At 42.7% G+C, this 14,388-nt stretch overlaps 1 protein-coding gene across 1 annotated transcript in view; it reads left to right on the top strand.

Moving 5' to 3' along the window:
- Cad74A (cadherin 74A) overlaps positions 1-7,574 on the top strand; it is a 107,460-nt gene extending 99,886 nt beyond the window's left edge. Inside the window, exons 40-41 of the mRNA XM_050195934.2 lie at positions 299-328; positions 1,752-7,574. Of these exons, the coding sequence (XP_050051891.1) occupies positions 299-328; positions 1,752-1,839 (118 nt within the window). The 3' untranslated portion in view covers positions 1,840-7,574. The remainder of the gene's footprint in view (positions 1-298; positions 329-1,751) is intronic.
- The last annotated feature ends 6,814 nt before the right edge of the window (positions 7,575-14,388 follow it).

Genomic DNA, 14,388 nt, shown 5'->3' with positions numbered 1-14,388 from the left:
AGTCTTGAGAAACATGTATGCAAAACATGCAGTGAAATACACGTGAGTTCCAGTAGATGTTTTTCGCACTGCATGGGAACATCAATATAGCGTACAGAACCTTAATGTGATCAGTTAATAGGGCAATTGGTTGCTAGGAAGAATTTGCAATTTCCTGCAGTTGTGCTAAGCACCAGTGGTAGACTTGGAGCTCAGTGTAAGATAAATGGTGCCGGTTTTGTGTCAAATGTCGACCACAGTTGTGCCACTTTATGGGAACGCAGCTGCATGCTGACGACACATTCTTCTTGTTTTTCAGTCCAGCAGTGTCCATGATATCTCTCCCAAGGTATGTTAACTTAACACGTTGTTATAAATAGTGTGTTTCAAAGGACACCTGAACAACTTTTACTGTCATGAATGAGAACACATACAATGTGTACTGCATGTGGTCATGGTCACCTTGACCTAATATACTGATCCCCATATTGTGGCGAACCCTTAAATCCAAGCAAAATTTTACACTTTCTTTGACTTAAGTCCTTCTCTTGCTATTCACTGCTTACAATGTTGTGAATGGTCACATATTACTTTAGTGGTGTGTTGCATTAGCATCAGGAATATTCTGGAGGGCAGGCATAGAGTACTTGGACAAAGTTTTGCAGGGAGGGGGGGGGGATCATTTTCAAAAAAAGGTCACAAATAGAAGCAAAAATTAAAGCAGTGTCTTGATGTAGAGGTTTCAGTGCACGCTGATGCCTCCCGCAGCCTAGAAATGTTATCAGCTGTATAAAACGGATGAATGTTAAAGGGGCCCTGAAACACTTTATGAACAGAGTAAGAAAAAGGTTATCGATCTGTCGTAGAAGCTGCTGTCAACATGTGAGCCAAATATTACTGCACTGCATGCAGCATGGAATTTACAATCTTGTATCAAGCACAGCGGAAAATTACTTGGCCTCGCTTCCTCGGTGTCACCAAATCGAAAGCATCTGGCTAACCAACACTATTGGCTAATTTCATGTTCGCAAGAGCATTCTCAGTAATACATAATTGCTAATTTTGAGTTCAATAAATGAAAAATGTATATGTCTGTGATCTCAAAAAGACAGAAAAATAATTTCATCTTTGCACTGCGCATAGCTGTGCCAGCTGTGTCTGGCCCCCAAGATGGCAGCGGTGTGCTGCGTAGTGTAGTCTACTGCGGCCACCATGGGGTGCCACAATAAGCCTTTTTGCCATCGCGACACTCAACGTTTGGCTGGGGCTTTGCTCTCTTGGCTTCTTCACTGTGTAGCTTCCAGCACGCTAGCAGAGACAAAAATAGAGAGAAAGCCAGGTATCGGTGCGATAACTCCACTTAATTATAGTTGAAGGCTTCAAAAATTTTTTTGCCATGTGAGGCATCCTTTAATAGTGAGGCCATTCTCTGATTAATTAGAAACATGTTTCAGGGCCCCTTAAAGGCTAATTATCGCAACAAATGAGGAGCCTAGCTGAATTGTATTGAATGCCTGTGACTTCACTTTATTTTACCTGTTGAAAATGGTTTGTGTGGGAACTCTTTCCTTGGAAAGTGCTTCAGAACTAACAGTTTGTAAAATAATATTTTGTAAGAGCGGTTTGGAGTTCTGTTGTTTAAGACCGTCGCTTGGACATTAAGAAGTGCACACAAGATGCATTCACAAGTTGCATGCAATGCAGTGCCTATGCATAAAATGTTGAAGATGTAGTTATGTCAGTATTTGTATGTGCATTCTTTTTCTTTACAGCCATCAGCGTATCTATGAGTGGCAGGAATCTAACCGGGCTCCTGCACTAGATGCTATGTCATTCAGAAGCTACCCAACAATGAGGTGAAAATGTCTCCTCTCAGTGTGTGCTTTACCAATGTTTTGATTGCATATGATATGCTGCATCTCAAAAATGATAATTCAGAACTTGCTAATGTATTTGTTGCAAAGTGACCACGTATGCTTTTGCTACAGTGTGATCTTGGGCTGCATTGAAAACTAAGGCTGCACATAGTTTCAACATATGATTTGTTGAGCATAATTTGGCTTTTTTGCCTTCTCAATGCCACAAATTTAGCAATAGTGAATGTTCTTGCACATGTATGCTTACAGAAAACTTTATTAGAAATTGTGCGCTGTGGTTGTTTGGTTTTTATGCACCAGGAGCAGGTGATGACGCCATGATGACCTCTATTGGTTTAATGCCATTTTCTACTGTCAAACCTTTCTGTCTATTGCATGCATCGCTGGCTCAGATGTTCGGCAGCGTGCATGTCATTGCTTAATGCCAATACCTTTCCTCCAAGGGTGCAGTTATAAGTAGCTTTACCTGGGCATTTCACTTAGCTGTAACACATATTGTGCATTGTCCGACCTGTAATAATTTAACTCAACTAAGAATCTTGTGGTTGTGCTTTTCTGTGTAAACGAGTTTAAGCTAAGTGTAGCAAAAGTACAGTCAGTGTCATCATGCTGAGCTTTTTTTTACTGGAACTCATATAAAACTCAGTACGTAAAATGCATTTAACTCTCACCAAAGGGAAATTATCAAGTGTTGTGTGGTAAATTAATTTTATTCAACTTGGGCTATATTGGTGGAAAAAGTAAGGGCACCACAGTAGAGTGTCGTCTGCCCTGAGATATTATTCATGGTATTTTAATTTATCCCTTGGAAGGCATACTTGGTGCCTACTTTATATGCAAACTACTTTGTTGTTATTGGGACCAGCTTTGCACAAGTGAGATTAGCTTGCAGTGCATTAGTAGCAGTATGATGTCCTTTTGCTACATTGAGATGTTGTGATACCACTGATTGCAATGTCTTATATTTACACCATGTTCGCACTGACTATAGAAAAAGAAAAGAAAGAGCACAGGATCAAACACCATTATTTTGCTTCAGCAGGGTCGATATGTTCAGAGTGACACATCAATTGCATCATCACCAGTACAGACATGTATAAATGTGCTTCTGCTTAAATTCCTACCTGATGTATATTAAATTATACACAAAGATGGCACAGTGTTAGCAGGTTTTGTAAGGTGTCAGGTATTAGGGAACGCTTGCCTTATTAACCAATACGAAAAAGTATGCTGTGGCAAGGCTTACCCAAAATTGTAAAAAAAGAATTCTGTGCAGTGAGTAATGCTCTGGCTGTTCCTAAAAGGGTGAACAGCCAATTTTCAAGCAAATGTTTTATTTTGTTAGCAATCATAGCCTGCTGGCATCTCTCAGCACACTAGGCATACTGCCTGTGTTATATGTTTGTTGAGCCCCAACTGTAGGCAAGTGACATATGCTCTCATTTAGCTTGGTGAAGCACATTATAAGACTTGTTATTGTTCAAAATCTAGTGCCAGATACCACCATGAAATTTTAACTCAAATGAGTGAGCAGTTTTGGCTAGATGAACATTTATATTTGTATCCATTAATGATGCAATGAACACAGTGTCACAATCGTGAGACATGAATGATCTGTTTTGTGAACTGCACAGAGGCACTTTTGCCAGGCAATCATTGCTCCTTTTGGGGTGTATGTGTGTGCACCTGTTGAGGTTTTCTTCTTGCGAAATTCACTTGTGATCAGCACAAACCTATCATGCACACAAATATTGATGCTGCAGATTTCTGAGAATGTAACTTGATATGTATCAGTACATCTGTATACAATGCCATAAAATGGACTTTGAAATATGGTGTCATATTCTCATTTAACATTTAGGCCAGCTTTTTCTCTTATGCCTGATATTTTTATATAAAATATAAAAATAGCCAAAAGGCTTCATGTTAAGCCTTACCACGTAGGTCATGTCAACTTTACTGCTGTTAACTGTGTTGAGGGCTTGAGAAGTGTCAAATGTTTCCCAAGTCAATGGACTTCAAACTAATGGTGTGATTGAGCCATTGCATGTCATTGGAGGCTACAGTGTTGCTGAGTGTTGTATGTTTTACGCCATAGTTTTGTGTGTGTTTCGGTATGTTTGTGAATTATTTATATGGAAATGTAGCTGTAAGAGGACCTGGCATAAGAAGACTTTACTTGCTGTCCATTGTGCAGGCCTGATGGCTCTATGACCTTTCGTAACATAGAGTTGTAATACGATGTTGAAAATGGCAGAAGCATGTCGTCGGATGTTCATGAAAAAAAAAAAGAGTAAGGAATACAAGCTATCAAAGACATTTGTGCTTTCATATGAGTACGACAACCTGTGATCTGTTTTTTCTTCCTCTGCTTCTTTTTTCTTCTTCTTCTGTTCCACATAGACAGGCTCACTTGCATGACTGACCCCCCCACCTCATATGCAATGAACAGTATTCATGTTCCTATTTTAACTGCTACCACTACTCATGTTGACACCTTAGTGTTACAACTGAGCCCACATACTGTATAAAAAATACTGCTGGCAAAGTATAGACAACTGCCTTTTTATTCTAGCTAGCCACCATTAGCAGCTGTACTTTCACACTATTTATTAATAGGTCTTAGGCCTTGCAGCACTGGGTAACTATTTGATAGCTAAACATTCATATTGGAAGGAACCGCTTTCAGAAACTTCTTGTGGATCTAACATTGCAGAACTATTCTCTCTTTATCAGATTCAGTATTAGGGGTCAAATATTGGAATGTACTTAAATGGCATATCACAGCTAAATATCTAACATTTACTGTTTGGCCTAATTTCATAGAACAATTGAAGTTTGTCAGATATTTATAAAGTTGTTTGCTTCAACCTTGAGTGGTATGTCTTGTTTTACATAAGCTGCTGCTTCTGTGAAAGCTAAGACTTCAAGGGTTTTGTACGCAAGTTCTGTATTGTATGTTTCTATTTGTTGTGAAACTTCTTGGTAATACATCTCGATTTCTTCAGAACCTTCTGCATGAGTTCTGGCATCAAATTCTTTCTCCACCCCTCCCCCCTTTTTTTTCTTTAAAATTGGTCATGTTGAATGTGTCTATTAAACCACTTTCCATGCTACTAAACTTGGGTGCTGCAAAAACTTTGCAAATAATTAGTTTAAGTTTCAAATGCAAAGACTAGCTAAAATCAGTATTGTAGCTGACTAGTTTCAGTTGCGTAAAATAGTACGTCAAGCAGGTGGTCACCCATTGCTTCAGTCAGGGCAGGGGGTGCCTGCGCATTTGATGGCATATTTTACAGCGAAGCTGTTAAAGGGAGCTATGCAGTGGTTTTCATGCGGCAGCATGTGACGCTGTGGTCGACATCAAATGTAAACGCAACACAATCTGTGTCGGAGCCCCAGAATTGGTTTAATACCATAATGATCAACAATTATAAAATTAAAGTTGCCTTATGTATGTCTCATTAAAATACACAAGAACTTACATGCATGGTTTTTTTCATCACAGCATTGCACTAGTTTCTGTGGAAATTTGGTTTCTTCTTTATTTGCTGTTGCTGAGGATCTCATAAGCAGTATTCTCTGCCAAAAAATAAACAATGTTATCTTCCCCTTTCTTAACACTTAGCCATAGAGCAAGAGTCGAGATAAGAAACTACATTTTGTGGCATTACCAAGTAATGTCTTAAATACTCTGAGCGTGAGAACCTGTCTCACAGCAACATAATCTGGTATAGGTGGTACTGACACATCATGACCTTGTCTCTTATGTTGCATGCTACTAGTTACTATGATTCGTGCTTAATGTTTTCTTGTACCTTTACTTCATGTGACATCATTTGGTCACCCACTTGTGCTGGCACCATTGGGGACAATTTCTCCACCTGCCTATTCTTGCTCCACATAATGGACTAATACGAGTTACACAGATTATTCAACAGATTCATGCATCTCCAGTATAAGTTTACACAGGTGTCAGTTTCATGAACATTTTTATTGGAACTTGTGCAGTTTCATCTTACGAGTATGTAATTATGTAGTGCAATGTTCTAATATGTACAGGACCCTGATGTTGGTTGGGGCTTTTCTCAAAACATTAAATTTAAGTCAAACTTTGAGTGTCTCCTGTCGTAAGTGAGCCTCAGAACTGTACATGAATGAGAACAGTTGTTACTACCGAGCATGAGCAACTGCCTTCTGCTGTAAACGCATAGAAATATTTTCTGGTTGTGGTAGCTCCATATGTTGTGTCCCATATTTTGATTTACAGCTTCGATATTCAAATATTATGCAGCATGCTGTTTCTATGCTTCATATTCTGCTTGCTTCATGAACTGGTTTGCATGTGTGCTTGTGGTCCTGGAGGTACTGTGTGGAAAATATACATTTGCACAAAGCCATTGGCACTGTATGCAATGCTAAGGGCTACAAGCACATTTAGAATACTATGCCAGCCTCTCTGATTGTTATGAAATGAAGTTACCTTTTTTTTTTGTGAACTTGGAAGTAATACAGTGCAGACAGTTTGGACATGCATATTTGTTTGCATTGCAACTGAATCTTGAGGAGAGAATGAAAATATGGCAGGCCAAAACTCTGTGAATGTCAGTTATAGCTGTGAGCATTCAGCCTTGAGTTGTTGCAAATACAAGCAGTAGCTTTGCAGACCTCAGAAGGTGGCTTTGCTGTTGTCATTCACATGTACAAAACTTGCCTGGAAGCAAGAAGTGAAGGGCCAACATTATTGGAATAAAATTTGTTCCTGGCACTTTACAGTGTAATGGTGTCCATGGACCAGTTTTTCCTCAAGTAGTACTTATCAGTCTAGAATTCTTCAGGGTAGCCCCTTTGCTCTCTCAGCTCTCATAGTTGCTTAGTTCCAAAACCAGAAGAGAAAAAGTTTTCTTGTGTGTGCATGTGGGTACAAATGCATATTTGCTGGAAGTCAATTCTTTGGTTTTTTATATAGTCACAGGCATAGTGCTGTGGTTGGCTGTTGTTTCTGCCTCCTCTTCTTCAAAGGACCATTCTGTCTTTGTGACTTATTGCTTTTATGCATGCACATTGTAAATATGTAAAAAGGGATCTGTGCTTGTATGTATGACTTGTTTATTAATTGCTTGCCATCGGACAGTGTGTGCCTCTAACAGCAGTGCACAGCAGTGCCACACTGTAGGTGTGTTCACGTTACCTAAAATGTGTGATTCAGTATTTATTTTCTAATAATGCACATCTCTTATGCAGCTATGTGTAATGAGCAATGTATCTCAATCATAGCAATGTGATGCAAACAAGTGCCTTAACTGTAATCAAAACATACTCGACACTGAGCTGCGTTGAGCTGCTTCACTATGTGTATGCTTTACAGACATTGGTAGTGTATGTATTGTTATGTGTACTAGTTTCTACTCCCAGTATTTTTTTTCTGGTGTCTGCATTCCTGGCATCATACCACTATGTATTAATGTGACTGTATAGTTTTAGCCAGGGTGAATTCAGGAATGAAATGCTACATTTTTCATTTATTATGGCTGCATTAGTTTGCTAGTACTATGTGTTATCAATGCTTGAGCTTTTGTATGTGCCACAAATACATTTCAATACTCTTTTTCGTTCTTGAAATCGTAAAGACTGAACATTTTTTTGTGTTGCAGTGATGTAATTTGTTGTGTTGTGCACACTTCTCATGGAACTCTGAATAAAAGACAGCACTGATTACTGCTTGTTACTCTTATTCTCTCTTACACAAAATTATCAATCTGTCTGCCAGCCACATGATTTGTCCCAAATTGAATTATGGTGTGTGTGTTCATATAGAGAGTGTCCCAGCTAACTTCAGCCAGAGTTAAAAAATATGTGAATGCCATGTAGCTGGACAGAATCAAGTTATTGTTTGCCGTCGCTTGGAGATACTCAATTTTTCTAATTCAGCCTAATTAGATAATTAGTCTTAATCAATCAACTTCTCAAATATTATTTTTAGACGAAAAGTGTCAATAATGAAATTGTAGAGCGACATGAAAAACCCGATAAAGCTTTCTGTTGCTCAGTACGTGCTACATAAAAGTTTTTCCGAGCGGGAGAGAAGCCCGCAAGTGCACACAATATTGCCACGCAACTGGCTGCTCGAGGCACTTTGCTTGTATTGTGTCCCAAGGGCACTGGACAAAACAGTCAAAAGTGAAGCGCTGATACTAACGACACTGCAGCACTGGAGTGACGAGCGAAATGATGAAGCCAACAGGCAAGCTCCGGAAAAGCGTAGTTTATTACGTGCGCCAATGTCATGGAGTAGCAGGATAATATGAAACCTTTTAATTGCTTCAGGTCAGGGGCGCCCCCCCCCCCAAGAGCGCCGAAAAGCTCACCAAAGGTAGGCAGCGTGAAAAAATGTCAATTTTGATGTTAGAATTTGGAGGCATGGATGGATGGATGGATGGATGGATGGATGATTGAGGCTCAACCCTTTAAATCGGGCGGTGGCGGCGCGCGCCACCTAGCCTTGATGTGATGGCATGGATGGATGGATGGAAGGTAGGAGCATCCGCTTTGAAACGGGGCGATGGCAGTTGCCACCATGCTCAGATTTTTATTTTGCCTTTTATTTTTTGTGTTGTGTGTTATTGAATTTCTCGATTTTCTTTAAATACGTCTTCCTGCCCTTTTAACCTTATGTCACCTCTCTGCTTTTGAGCCACCAATCCTCCAATCGCCTTTTGCTAATTTCCACCGCATATTTATTTACCTGACTATTATTATCTCTGAACCCTAGGGCCTCAGGAAGGGTGACTGTGGCCGCAACGATATCGGGCTTGATACCATCACATTTTAGTATGAGGTGTTCCATTGTTTCTACATATTTACCACACACAGTACATGTGTCTTTTTCGTTAAATTTCTTTTTATAGCTCCGCGTTCTAAGACATCCTGATCTAGCTTCAAAGAGTAGGGCACTGCCTCTTGAGTTATCATAAAATGCTTCCTTCCTGATCTGCTGTTTCCAGTATCAATATAGTTCCACACTATGCTTCTTTTCCATTGAATTTATCCAATTTTTACCTTCCGCGTTTTTAACCTGTCGTTTAATGCTCTGTCTTTCTTCGTCCTCCTGTCTGGCATACTTACTGGTTAGCTTCCTAGTTCTTTTCCGCCATTGTGAGTCAACGCTCTTTCTGTATAGGTATTTAAACACCTTAGCTGCCCAACTGTTATTGTCCAATTTCCTCAGACGTTTTTCGTATAGGGTTTTACTCTGAGCTTCCCGTGCTTCGAATGATGCCCAGCCCATATCTCCCTGTACTGCTTCGTTTGTGGTTTTCCCGTGGGCACCTAGTGCTAACCTTCCCACAGCTCTCTGATTTACTTCTAGTCTCGACTGAACCTCTGCCCTTAAACACAGGACCGCATTGCCGAAAGTAAAGTAAGCCCCGGCACCATTACTCCCTTCCAAATACCTCTCAGTACCTCATACCTGTTGTACCCCCACAATGCCTTATGTTTCATTATCCCGGCATCTCTTCGCCCTTTTGCTATGAGAGACTGTTCGTGCTTTTCCGTGTACATCTGCCCTTTGTTTATCCATACCCTGAGATATTTGTATTCGGCCACTCGGGGTATTTCATGGACTTGTATTGTAGGCTCCTGATCAGTTGTATCGTTGAAAAACATCCCACTGGACTTTGCTGCACTAAAACTGAAACCTAAACTGTCTCTTTCGTCCCCACATTAATTAACCAGAGTTTGCAAATCTTCCTGGCTATCTCCTAACAGTACAATATCGTCTGCATACATTAAACCCGGTAGTCGTTGCTCAACAACCTTTTCGCCTAATCTGTACGACAGATTATACCCTAGATTGCTTCGTTGTAACCTTCTTTCCATGCTTATCATACAAAGCATGAACAGCAGCGGTGATAGAGGACAACCTTGCCTTAATCCTTTGTGAACCTCGACAGTTGTCGTACTCTTAATTCCTTCCCATGTTATTTCAACATTATTTTCTCGATATAGTTCCTGTAGACCGATACCTTCAGCTTTTAATATGTTCCACAGGAGTTCCCTGTTCACGTTGTCGTACGCACCACTTATGTCCAGGAAGGCTAAATACAGAGGTCTATTTTCCACCTTAGCTATTTCTATGCACTGGGTAAGCACGAACAGGCTATCATCTAAGCGCCTACCACTTCTGAACCCGTTCTGAAGTTCTCCGAGTATTCTATTACTTTCTACCCATGACTGCATTTTTAATTTCACCGCCTGCATCGCCAGCCTATATATAACTGATGTTATCGTAATTGGTCGGAAGGATATTATGTTGTTCTTATCACCTTTCCCTTTATAAATCAAATTCATTTTACTCTGTTTCCAGCTGTGCGGAATTTGCTTATTTGTTATGACTGCCTCCAATGCTTTTATCAGCGTTTCCTTGCTTCTTGGGCCAATTTCATTAATTAACTTGATTGGAATTTCGTCTATCCCCGCGGACGTGCATTTTGGAACATTTGCTTCCGCCTTTTTCCAGTTAAGATTGGTCGGTTCTAAGCTGTTTTCTATTATGCTATTCTGTGTTGCTCCCTCATTTGGGGCGATTACCCTATCGTCTTTCCTAAATGACTCTGCTATAACTGAACCAATGTAGTTCACAGCGTCATCTTCCTCTAAACAACTTCCTTCGGCATCGTGAATCTGTTCCTGTTTTCTGTGATTAGCTTTACCCAGCCAGCTTATATGGTTCCAGAATTTTCTTGACCCCCCCTTTAGTTGCATCGCGAACTTCAGCCAGCCAGCGATCAGAGGACTGCTTTATTTTAGCCTGGACGAGGACCTGCACTTGTTGTTTCTTTTGTCGATAATATTCCCACTTTTGGCCTATTTCCTCTTCAGATAACTGCGCCCTCTTTGCTTCTCTGTGTTCCCAAGATGCCCACCGTCGTTGCTCGATGGCCTCTCTAATTTCCTTATTCCACCAACTTCGTGGCTTCCTCTTTCCTCTCCAGCGGTTTACTCCTTTTACTTCTTTTATTTTTGTACTAATGAGTAGTTCTAACTGATTATGATCCCACCTTTCCATGGGATGTTTCTCTATTGCTTCCTCTATGCCAGCCGCTATTTGCGCTATTTGCGCGTCATTAATTTTACGTACTCTTTTTGACTTCCCTGCATTTCTCTTTTGAGTAGGGCTCTGAACTGTAGACTAATACGCTTATGATCACTTCCGAGGCTGTACTTCCCCTCTTCGTCTATTTCCATTATTGCAAGCTTGCTATACAACCCCTGCGACATTAAGCAGTAGTCAATGGTCGTTTGTCTGTTACGGGACTCCCACGTGATTTGTCCCTCACACTTAGTTTCTCTATTTACTACACCTAGGTTGTGTCGCTCACAGAAGTCTAGCATCAACTTCCCATTACAATCTGTGTATCCATCCAGATCCTCGATGTGGCCATTCATGTCACCCAGCAGACAAATATCGGCACCTTCTCCAAGCTGCTTTATATCGTCATCGAGACACTTCACTAGATCTTTGTTGTCTTGCCTGCATTTGTCCCTTGTCCCTAAATAAACTACTCCTAGCCATGCCTTTTTACCGGCAATTGTACCTGATACCCAGACATGTTCTTTGCAAGTTAACTTTATTCTTTGCCAATTTGTTCCTTGGTGTATGAACATACCTACTCCTCCTCCCTTTCTCTCCGTTGTTGTTCTATTGCTCCCTTCCCAGACGTAGCCTTCAATAAACGGTGGGTCTTCTAGATCCCTGAGATGTGTTTCGCATAGCGCGTATACACCTACTTCTTCGTCCTTTAACTGCTGTTCTATTTCTAACCACCTCGCTCTCTTTCTACCGCCTTGCATGTTTATGTACCTGATCCTGGTGTTAAATTTCTTTGTAGTTTTCTTCCTGGACCTCCTAGTGGCCATTTTATTGGCGTCAGCCACTATTGTTGCACTTTCTACACTGTTTCTACCTACCCCTACGCCCTGAGGCGCAGTGGACCCCCTAAAAATGCTACTGCCCGACCTGCCAGGCGCCAGCCGATCTCGGCTCCTAGCCTTCCATTAAAGTGGATGCCATCTCGTGTAAAGCCTCCGCCAAAGCCTGCTCTATGCACTTCTCTGTTTATGTCTGCCACTTCAAATCCTTTCTCCTGGCTTAGCTTTCTTATCTCACGATTAACAGCCACAACGTCCTTGGCAATTGCTCCGTTCCTTCCTTGCACCTCCGGCACTGTGCATACCACGATCTGGACTTGCTGTGCTATCGCCCTTAAATCGTCAACTCCCTCCGCTAATCTTTCCACTACTTTTGCAGCTTCACCATTCAAGACATCATTTAGCCCCGCCGCTACCACTACCAAATTGTGCTCTGCAACATTCTCAGAAAGCTCGCTTTTTGTTTTTCTCAGTACTGCGTCCATTGTCCTGCCTGGGAACGTCCCGACTGCTACCCGCTTATCACCCTTTGCAAGCTCCATTATAGCTCTTTTGCACCTCCTCATATTTGAATCACCACCGATAAGTACTAGGGCATTCTTTCCCTCCCTCCTAACTTCCAGGTTATGCTTATCATTGGCTATGAGCTCATTCCTTGGGGTTAGCTTGTTCCCCTCCTCTCCTCGCGCTCGCTGGCGCCCCTGTGGCTGCAGCGTCGCCTCACTCGGGGCGTGTTGCTCTACTTCACTAAAGCTATGCCGATTCACCGGCGGCGAGCCGACTCCCGCTTGCTCTGGCTCCCTGCCTGCCACTTCGCCTGTAGGGTCTACCCTACTTTCTGTGCTTTTGCGACCGGCTTGGTGTCCGCGTCTCAAGCGCATCGAGCCGCCTATGCAGATCTGCTTTCCTTTCCCTCTCTTCTCCAAGCTCGGCCACGGTTCTTACTAATTGCGCGGCCTGGACCGCTTCCACCTTGACCAACTCGGCGACTTTCGCCTGCAAAGCTACCCGCTTCTCCCGCTCCTCCCTCAGGTCTGCTTTCAGCTCTTCGAACTTGGCTGTCCAATTTCCTTCCAGTTTTTGGACTGCGTCCCTGACCCCTTCGCACAGCTTGCACGTAAAGCTAGACCCCTCCGCGTCTGCTAAGCTCTGGAAACTGGTCTCGTCGATGGAGCACCAGCGCAGGCACTCGTCGCACTGCACTTGTTCCGCGTCCCCCGCGGCCTTCCCTTTCGTTGGTTTCATCGTTAGGCCTACGTCCTTAGTCTCAACGAGCAAGTCCGCCAAATCACTTCGAAGGGCTAGCTGAGAGTTAAATAAGCCTATCAAATAGGTCCCGCCTAGCACCTAGGCCTAACGAGGGAAACCGTCAGACCTAGACAAAGCCGGTACGTTTACCACGCTTACCACGAATTCAAAATTTGCGCTCCTGCTCCATGCAAAAGAGAACACTTCAAAAACATCAGCTAATAAAAAGAAAAAAGAGTACTTAGCTACGAACGAAGTCGCTGAAGCCTCGACACAGGAGCGTCCGCGGCATCCACCCAACACCTCAACCAACCAAGCCGGTCGACTCCGAGCAGCAAGCGTACGCTTCTCATGATACATAATACATGAGAGCAGCGCCGCTTACAAAGGACAGCCTTGTTTAAGCATAAATAATTTAGAAAATTTCCGATCACAAGCAATTACCCTCGCGCTTGTGATATTAATAGGCACTTGAAATACAGCGAGAACTGCCGCAATAAGACAGAAGTGGTTCGAAGGGTCCTAAACAGATTTAAAAATGGGCCGTTGTTCGTTCGGTCTGCTTGCGTGAACCAGCAAGTACTTGCCTCGGATGTAATAGCCTCGGCGACAAAATCGCAAGTGAGGTCAAACGAGTTGAGAGGCCATGACCCTTCTAAGCCGCAGCTTTTCAAACACAAAACCGTCGGGACAGCACTGCCTACTTTCAGACCCGGTAAGCCACCGACCTTGCAGGACGCCACGACTTACAGTCGGCCACCTACTCCGCGAACCTAGTCGGTAAGGACGCGCGCCGAATGCCGACGCACTCGGGAGTGTTGCGGCTCGAAGTGGCGTTTGGGCCAAGAATCCACCAGGCCCATCGACGAGTACGTCCGGTAGTAGGAATGAAGGAAAAATTATGCAGATCCCACGCACTGTGGGAATGGATGTGAGCGAAGCTTACTGTGCTGTTTGCTTTGATTGAAGATAATTAGCGGTGATGTCGCCTTCCTTAGACGACTAGAGTAGGGAATCTGATGACTGTAACGCGGCCAATAGTAAACGTCGAATCGGTCGCAATATCCCGCCCAGGATTTCACGCCGTTCCGCCGAACTCCGCCTCCGATGGTATGAAATGTGTGACCTGGGAATCCAATGTCGGCGCTCTTCATCGGCAGCCGTCGACTTGAGCTCCTTTCATCCATTATTTCGACGTCATCTTCAGCTAGGGGGTCTATTCTTCACCCTTCAACGGTCGGCGTCAAAGCTGCGTTGACTTTTAGATAGGCGAGTGATGAATGGGGTGGGTTGCCTCTGGTAGGGTGGCTTACCTCTGGTAAACGTCTATGCTCTTCGCCGTATTCAGACG

This window comes from Dermacentor andersoni, chromosome 1, assembly GCF_023375885.2.
Source record: "Dermacentor andersoni chromosome 1, qqDerAnde1_hic_scaffold, whole genome shotgun sequence".
NCBI lineage: Eukaryota > Metazoa > Arthropoda > Arachnida > Ixodida > Ixodidae > Dermacentor > Dermacentor andersoni.
This window is presented reverse-complemented; position numbering and strand designations above follow the sequence as displayed.